Below are 9,445 nucleotides of genomic sequence, written 5' to 3'. Positions count from 1 at the left end.
TAAAAGAAAGTTCAAAAATGTGAAGGTACTGAGGAAAGCAGAGGAGAGAGGGGAAGCTGGCAAGAAACACGAAGAATGAGCAGGTACTTTGGGAGTAAGGCTCCAAGATGAAGGACATCGCCCCTGATCTGAGGTGGGTGTCTGGACAACCATTTGGGCTCCCAGGGGGAAAAATACAATTGGTAGGATTCTAAAAGAGGGCACCATTCCAGCCTCCAAACAAGTCTCTAGTTTTCACTCCCAAATGGATAAGCTTTCCAGACTTCAACATGGTCTCCTCAGGAGGATTTGCTTTCCGACGTGTAATAACGGTACAGGAAACCTAAGAGAACAGCGCCTATGATGGGGAAAATCCAGTATGACCAGCAACTAGAAGTGGGGGAAAAAGCAATAAAGTCATGAACAGTTTATACCAAACATTTGCCATCCTGCAACAGTCACATTTTAATATTTTTATGGACAAAAGGTTTTGATTTGCTTTGTGAAATTTAACTGTTTTTATCATATTGTAGTCTAAAAAAATTATCTCAATTGGAATGGCAATATTAAACAATTTTTTTAAAATTAAAAACATAGTATGGTATCACACACACACATTCATACACTTTTTACATATAATATGGATTATTTCTGGATTGTGGGTAGTTTTATTTTTCTTCTTTGTACTTTATTTTTCACATATAACACATTACATTTTTAAAGAGAAAACACAGTTAACACAACATGCATTTCAAAAATTTAATCCTCACAACAACCCTATGAAATAGGTACTGCTATTATTATTCTCATTTTATACATAGGAAATAGAGGTCTTGTATGTGGAATTACAAAGCTAAGTAAATCAGTATGATTCCAAAACCATTTTCTTTATCTTGAGTTAAGTTTGGACACTAATGAGGACACACAAATACAGAGAACACATCGATAGTGTTAATGAAGTAAATAGTAGTTGGCTTGGAAAGACTTTCCTTAGGAGTTTCAGGACAGTCATCACTCTCCTTAAAACAGTAATTCTTCTTTAATAGAGCTTATTAGCACTGCTAGATTTAAGGTATAATTCTTCAGTGATCCAAATGACCTGGCTGCCCTTCATCTTAAGACATTAAAAGGTTTTAAAGCCAAGGGATTCAAGAATAAAAATTATTCTCTTTGCCTAAACATGCCTAACATTTTTTGTACATTTATGTATGGAAGAAAACTGCTATGGACAAGTTTAGAATATTAGCCAGGTAGGTTTGTTTAAAAAAACAAGCAAGTTGGCATGTAAACAGCAATATGACACATGGGAACTTTGAAGTAATCTCCCCCTAAGAGTAATGAACTCGGTTATCTTGGAGAGCAACCACAGAAGACAAAGAAGTTAAAGGCAGAATCCTTGAGAAAACACTGAGTAAGAGAAATTCTTCAGTACAAAAGGCTGAGAATGGTTGACCATTGATCCTCATATAATCTTTCATAATACTTAACCTGCCCCCGAGGACAGAGCCAGAGGAAATGCATTTATACTGCACCAAAGGAAATTTAGATTCAACATAACTTCCTGGCCTAAAGACAGAACTCTCTTCTCAGAGACTCATTCAGGTTATTGCATGCAAGTTGTGATTCATTTATTTTTATTGTGTTGTAGTATTCCACTGTATGACTACACCAAAATGAATTAATTCACTTTATTAATATGGTTGCTTTCCATACGTGAACATCTTGAATTATAAAGCTATGCCTATTCTTGTATTGTTTCCTAGTATAATTGTGCACACATTTCTCTTGAGAATATCCCTAGAAATGGGTCAGGTTATTCATTCTGTTAAATTTATGAGATAATGCCAAATTGCTTTCCAAAGTGACTGCATCCATTTATATTCCCCAAGGAGAGAATTTTAGTGATCTATTCTTAAACAATTCTTCCTATATTTAGAATTTATAATTTTTGCCACTGGTAGGTGTAAAATATACCCTATGATTTCAATTTGCATCTCTGTTGAAAACAAAATAACACTTTTACTAATATGCTTATATTTTTGTTTCCTCCTCGGTAAGGTGCTGAAAATCTTTTTCATTTACTAAGTTATTCTTTTAAAAATTGATTTGCAAGAATTCTTTATGCATTATGTATAATTCTGAATCAGTTTTACATGTAGCATAAATGTTACAAGTTTGTGGCTTACATTTTCAGTTTCTTTATGGATCATCTGGCTGTGCATAAGTCCTTAATATTAAGTAAGCTGAATTTGCTAACAGTTTACTTTAAGTCTGCACCTTTTTTTTCATTTTTATTTATTTATACATATAAGAACTGGGGTGTAGGCCAGAGGTGTGGGGAGTGGAGAGGTGTATGTGAAAGGATTCACCAGAGACAGAGTGGGGAAGAGAACAGGCGGATCTACTGAAATACACTGTTGAGGGGAGTAGCGGGCCAGACAGGAGAGGTCTCAGACAGGAGAGGTCTGCTATGCCATGTGGGTCAGCTCCCTGGCTGTGAATCAAACTCACACTGCAGCGGCTGGTAACAGCTTAATAGTGCTGAGACTTTAACCCCTGTGACACCAGGGAGGCCCTGTTGTTCAATTTTGTACAATGTTTGATTTCTTCCTTCTGGTGTTGTCCCCATAAAATTACCACCACCAGGGCCTCCCCAGTGGCACAGCGGTTGAGCGCTGGGCTGCGAAGCTGCCCGCAGCCTCTGCAGCGCCGGTTCGATCCCGGGCTCTCCCCGGCCACTGGAGGAGGGTCCCACATGGCGCGCAGACCTCTCCTGCCACCCGCTGCTCCCCTCAGCAGTGTGCTTCGGTCCTTCTGCCTGCTCTGCTCCCTGCTCTGGCTCTGGTGAATTCTCTCACCCTCCCGCGCTTCTGACTGTACCCAGCGCTTGTATAAATAAATGAATAAATCGTTAAAAAAAAAAAATTACCACCACCAAAACAACTGTGAACCTTCACCATGAACTCTTATTCAAGGATTCCACAGTTCTCAAGTAGAAACATTTAAAGAATAGCAATGTATAACTTTTAAAGCTAATGCTACTATATTAATAATATTACTGCAAGGGATATATATATCACAAGTAAACCTTTGAGAAAACACAAATTCCTAAAATGACTAATACATATTTTTCTCTTCTGTAAAGATGTAATAATAGAGGCCTCCCTGGTGGTGCAAGGGGTTAAGACGCAGTACTATAAAGCTATCTGCAGCATAAATTCAATGCCTGGCCAGGGAGGTGACCCACATGGCACAGCAGACCTCTCCTCTCTCGATTGCTACTCCCCTCAGTAGTGTATTTTAGTACATCTGCCTATTCTGCTCCCCACTCAGTCTCTGCTGAATCCTCTCACACACCCCCATCTCTGGCCTGCACCCCAGCTCTTGTATGCATAAATCAATCAATCTTAAAAAAAAAAAAAGATGTAATAATAGCATCTACTTTAAAGAATGGTTGTGAGGATTAAATGAGATCAAGTTTTAAGTGGAAGCAGCAAACTGGGTTGAATTATAATAGAGTCTAAGGACTTGACTTACTAGTAGTTACTAATTTATGAATACCTGCCTCTGAGTATGATTACAATACATGTCACAAAAGTTTATTAAAATTACTCAAGATATGACTTTTGGCAACCATTCAAAATTATTGAAAAATAAAATCTGCTAATGCTAAGGATCTACTAAATTTGCAATAATTTTGGCCACACACACAAAAACAGTTGTAAAATGTACACTTAAGTTATGCTATACATGTATATATATATAGGAGAAACTTGACAGACAATAAGTTGCATATTAAGGAAGTCCAATAGGGGGATACCAACCTTTTGCATTCATTACTTTTCGAAGGATCCTGAAGAAGACGCATATCCAAAAATAACAAACAAAAAGAAAGAAGATTAACATAGAATATAAAAATCTTGAATGTCTATGAGAACTCTGTAGCTAGTAACAAAACTTCATCTTCCATGCATTTTGAAGTTTGCAAATCTATATGCAGTGGATGGACTGGGAATTCTATTTCTGGCCATATACTAATTTTCCCCAGTGAAAAGCCGCTAATGAAAGCACAGAGAAATGACCTAAACTTTTCTCACATGTATAAAAAATGTTACTGATATAAACAATACTGAAATGAACTGATTTGCAGTCACAATGATATGACTGGTTCAAGTGGGCTTGCCACTGGCAGTAGCTCAGATTATATTTTCTAAAAAGGAGTAAAAAATTAAAATTCATAACATACAGATAAACTGTGATATGCTCTAAAATAGCACAGGTGACTGCTTTGTGGAAAACAATCAAGAAAATAAAAATTCTGGTTATAGAAAGTAATGAAATACTGATATATGCCACAACATAGATGAACCTTGAAAACATTAAGCTAAGTAAAAGCAGTGAGATACAAAAGACTACATATATATCCATTTATGAAACAGTCAGAATGGGTAAACCTATAGAGGCAGAAAGTTAGGTGAGTGATTTCCAAGAGCTGGGGGGAAGAGCAAAATTAATGGTAACTATGGTTGCACAGCTCTGTATACAGTAAAAACCCTTGACTTAAAAGTCTTGTGTAGGTGAATTCGATGGTATGTGAATTATACCTTAATAAAACAGTTTATCCAATTTAAGAAAATATCAAATGAAGCTATTTATTCCATAAATTAGCTATATAGAACAAAAAAATTGCTAACTTACTGCCAGAGGACAATAGACCCATTAGCACAGGTTATTGCTGTCTAAAATACCATCTTTGCCAATATGTAGAAGTATGCCAGGCTGTGAGCACAGAATATTAACAGTTTAATCACGATTTTCAGTAATATCCAAGAATTTCCAGAAACCCTACATACTGGCCTAGATACTTTAGAGCAGACCATAAAATGAGTTCTAATTTCATTTAACCAAAATTCTATCATGCAAATGAATACATGCCCCAAATCTGAAAGAAATTAGCCTATAGGCAAGTAAAACTTCTAATAAAAGGTTATAGACAGACTGTATTAATATCTACTAAACTTCTTGAAGACCTTATTATTACTGTTATCTGGGACATTTCTGCCAGAATAGTATGAATTGGGCTAATTAAAAAGTGTTACAGGCCAATCTTTGAGAAATATAAAATATATTTTATATTTAAATATAAATATACTTTATATTTAAAATATAAATATAAAATGCTTTACAAAGCAACATTATAAATGAGGCTGATCTACACATTACCATCACTACCACTATTCCTTCCCAGTCTGTAATTTAATCTAAATATTTAATTTATATTTAATCTAAATCTAAAATATATTTTACAGACTGGGAAGGAACTGTGGTAGTAATGGTAGTGTGTAGATCAGCCTCATTTATAATGTTGCTTTGTAAAGTATTCCACTATAGTATCCAAGAAATAACTAAATTCCATCAAGAAAATACATACGGTCTTTCACACTTTACCCATCCATATATATATGCCAATGCCTTACAGAGCAAAAAGATGTATAGTTTTTTTTTTTTTAAGAGGCATGTTTTATTTATTTATTTATTTGTTTGTTTGTTTTGTTTATACATGCACTGGGTACAGTCAGAAGCGCGGGAGGGTGAGAGAATTCACCAGAGCCAGAGTGGGGAGTAGAGCAGGCAGAAGGACCAAAGTACATTGCTGAGGGGAGCAGCGGGCGGCAGGAGAGGTCTGCACGCCATGTGGGACCCTCCTCCGGTGGCAGGGGAGCAGCTGGGGATCGAACCTGTGCCACGGAGGCTGCGGGCAGCTTCGCAACCCAGCGCTCAACTGCTGCGCCACTGGGGAGGCCCAAGATGTATAGTTTTTAAAAAAGATTTATTTTTATTTATTTATGCATTCAAGAACTGGGGTGTATGCCAGAGGTGTGGGGGTGAGAGGATGCACCAGAGAGGAGAGCAGGTGGATATACTGAAATACACTGCTGAGGGGAGCAGGGGGTGAGACAGGAGAGGTCTGTTGTGCCATATGTGGGTTAACTCCCTGGTCAGGAATTGAACTCATGCTGCAGTGGCTGACAATAGTTTGATAGCGCTGGGACTTTAACCTTTGCGCCATTGGGGAGGCCTGTATAGTTAATTAAAACAAAAACCAAAAATCAACCCTGGGAAAATTTGGACCCTCTATATGAGAGCATAATGGAGTAATAATATATGTATTATGATGTTTAATCTGTGATTACATTAAAAAGCCAGATAGTTCACAGAAATAGATTCCCTAGATATTAGAGCTTGCTAGCCTCTTTGATAACCAAAAGGCCTGGATGTGTGCTAACTAAAGTGAGTCTTCCATAATGTAGAAGCAACTGAAAGAAGAGAGAGACGACAGAGAATCAAGACACTAATACAGTGAAATTGTAATAGTTTCTAACAGTCAATATGTAATAAAAATACATTTTTTTTCTTTAAACTAGGCACCTTAACCTCTGGATTAACAGTAATCCATCATTGGAAGCAAGAAGACCAACTTGCCCAACACTGGAGGAAAGAGAAGAGAAAGAAATATATCATTTCTCTAGGATACTAACAGTCAAGTAAATGCTGAACTACACTGACTCCACTTTTAATCAACTATAATGAAAAAGTTGTTTAAGGCACTGTCTCAGTAGGGAAGTACCTCAGTGAAGTTTGGAAAGAAGCCAAAGGATTTACTTTTAATTTTATAAAATGAAAAAGAAGGTTCTATTAACATAATACCCTTCTTCACCTCCCCTCCCCCCTTCAGTTCTATGTATAGTTGCCCAATTCTTACTCCAAACTTCTGTGTTAAAGCATAATGAATGCTTAAATGAAATACTTACTCTATATGACTGATTCTAATTTATCCCTTTGGGTGTCCAAGCATATCTGGATGATTATATTCTTGCTCACATTTTAATCTACATACATGATTTTTGGTCTGGAGAACAGTGACTACTCTTAGTCTGTGACATGGAAAGTAAGTAATTGCAATACTACATGATTTTAGCTACAAGAGAGGAGATCAAATCCAGAGTTTCTCCAGCAAAAGTCTTACCAAGTAATTAAATGCATGTTTCTTTACTCTCCAAGGAGTTTGGAACATACCTTCAAACAGCAAAATTACTTTAAGTTTATTCTAATTTTAGATCAAATTATTCAAATAAATTGGTTTTTAAACTTTAAAAAGGTCACTCAATTTTTAATTCCCCATAAAATAAGTAAATATATATATAAAAATATAGATTTAGTATTTTTGTAAAGCTGCTCATAACTAAAGTTATATCTAGTCAAACTCAATGCAATATCAGCTTCCTGACTTGTAAAAGTTAAAGGTGTAGATGAGATGAACCTGAATTCTAAAGTTATACTTAATTAATTCAACAAAATATTTTGAGCTACAAGCATTTTAGCAAAAGGTCTAAGAGTAGCCTTCTAAAAGTCTGGCAGGAAATACCATTCTCCATGTCTAGGAAGACTGAAAGAGCACCGCCACTGCCCATTTTCCTATCTTACACCAGGCATATAAAGGAAAGTTCTTCCAGATCACCTGAATAGGCACTGTACTGTAAGCACCAACTCACTTTGATATGTTTAAAAGATGACAAAGAAACATAATTGGAAAACATGAGTGATCTGTGTGGTGGGATGGGGAGGAGGAGGAGGTGTTTCATATAAACCCTATTTATGAGAAACATGGGAGAAGTAATGCCTAAGGAGGGCCCATGACCTCCACCCACCCGCCCCGCGAGAGCCCCCGCGCTGGCTTTCCTTCCGCGCGCCGCACACACCCGACCCCGGCTTCGGTCCCCGAGTTTCTAGCAGCAGGGGCGGCCCCCGAGACCTCGGCGAGAGACCCTCGGCGAGCGCCCCGCTCCCTTCCACGGCGTCGTTTGCACCCGGGGAGCTGTAACCAGCTTTAACCGAGCGAGCGCGGCTGGCGGTGCAAGTTCCATGAACAAAAGCTCCAACACGGGTTTGGAACCTCGAAGTCTTGCACGGGAGGAGGGACGGAGCGGGGTCGGGTCCAGCGGCCGCGCGCCCCGGGCCCCGCCCTGCTCACCTCGGAGCAGCGGGCGGCAGGAGAAGTCTGCGCGCCATGTGGGACCCTCCTCCGGTGGCCGGGGAGCAGCCGGTGATCGAACCGGCGTCGCAGAGGCCGCGGGCAGCTTCGCAACCCAGCGCTCAACCGCTGCGCCACCGGGGAGGCCCGAGGCTTATGCTTTAATTCCTAAATTTGATGTTTGCTATTCCAAGAGGATTCCAAGTATTTAAGTTGAAAGAAGCAGATTTTACATTGGAAGTGGATTTTAAGCCACAGGAAGTCTTCAGCAAATTTAATGAGTTTCTGGTGGTTTGGTAGTTTTTTCAGCTTTTTATTTAGAATACTTTGGTATGTATGTGGCCGTTACTTATGAAAACTTGGTAACTTTTGGGCCTCCCTGGTAGCGCAAGGGGTTAAGCACCACACTGTGAAGGTATCCACAGCCTCTGCAGCACAAGTTTGATCCCCAGCTGGCCAAGGAGCAACCCACATGGCACAGCAGACCTCTCCTGTCTCCCCCGCTGCTCCCTTTAGCGGTGAACTTCAGTCAATCTGCCTGTTCTGTTCTCCAGTCAATCTTCCTGTTCTGTTCTCCACTGTCTCTGGTGAATCCTCTCACTCCCAAATCTCTGGCCTGTACCTCAGCTCTTGTATGCATAAATAAATAAATCTTTACAAAAAAAAGAAAAAAAAAAACAACTTGGTAGCTTTTGACTTCAAATACCAGTAGAAAGAATGCCCCCTCCCTGTAAAAAATGAATATGAAAAAAAAAAAAATATATATATATGGCATGTGCTATGGTTACATGATTTTTAGTACTAGGTTCCCCTCACAACCTAAAGTTTGAGTATTTAAAAAACATGATTTCAATATTTTGCAGTGTTAACTACGGCTGTGTGGTATGGATCTGGAGGATAGTGTCCTTAAGAAGCTCCAATGTACTAAATTAACTTTCTGGATGAAGATACAGTTCAGTAATTACTGTCTCGTAAAGCATATGTCTCTAGAGCCCAGTCATGCAAAAAACATTTCCCTGCAGATAAGAGCAAAATTAAAAGAAGAAAACATCCTTTAAAACAAATTTCTATATGACTCTCTCAAGAATCCATTGTGCTGAATTATGTAAGACATCACCAAGAAAAAAAATTCACAACAAAATGATTCCTTCAGGGACCTAAAAAGTAAAAAACTTGGGCCTCCCTGGTGGTGCAAGGGGTTGAGACACAACCTATGAAGCTGTCCGCAGTCTCTGCAGCATGAGTTGGATCCCCCGGTCTGCCAGGGAGCAACCCACATGGCGCAGCAGACCTCTCCTGACTCTACCACTGCTCCCCTCTCTGTTTCTGGTGAATCCTCTCACCCGCCACACCTCTGGCCTGTACCCAGCTCTTGTATGCATAAATAAATAAATCTTTAAAATAAAAAAAGTAAAAAACTTGTATAACAATGAA

General features: G+C 38.8%; 1 protein-coding gene across 1 annotated transcript in view; it reads right to left on the bottom strand.

The window, feature by feature from the left end:
• Positions 1–278: 278 nt before the first annotated feature.
• The window catches only part of CYB5B (cytochrome b5 type B), a gene marked incomplete at both ends in the record, with an annotated part of 42,200 nt that continues 33,033 nt past the window's right edge, over positions 279–9,445 (bottom strand). The window contains 2 exons of the mRNA XM_084256711.1: positions 279–369; positions 3,804–3,832. Of these exons, the coding sequence (XP_084112837.1) occupies positions 279–369; positions 3,804–3,832 (120 nt within the window). The remainder of the gene's footprint in view (positions 370–3,803; positions 3,833–9,445) is intronic.

The sequence above is a fragment of the Talpa europaea genome (assembly GCF_964194135.1).
Source record: "Talpa europaea genome assembly, chromosome: 16".
NCBI lineage: Eukaryota > Metazoa > Chordata > Mammalia > Eulipotyphla > Talpidae > Talpa > Talpa europaea.
This window is presented reverse-complemented; position numbering and strand designations above follow the sequence as displayed.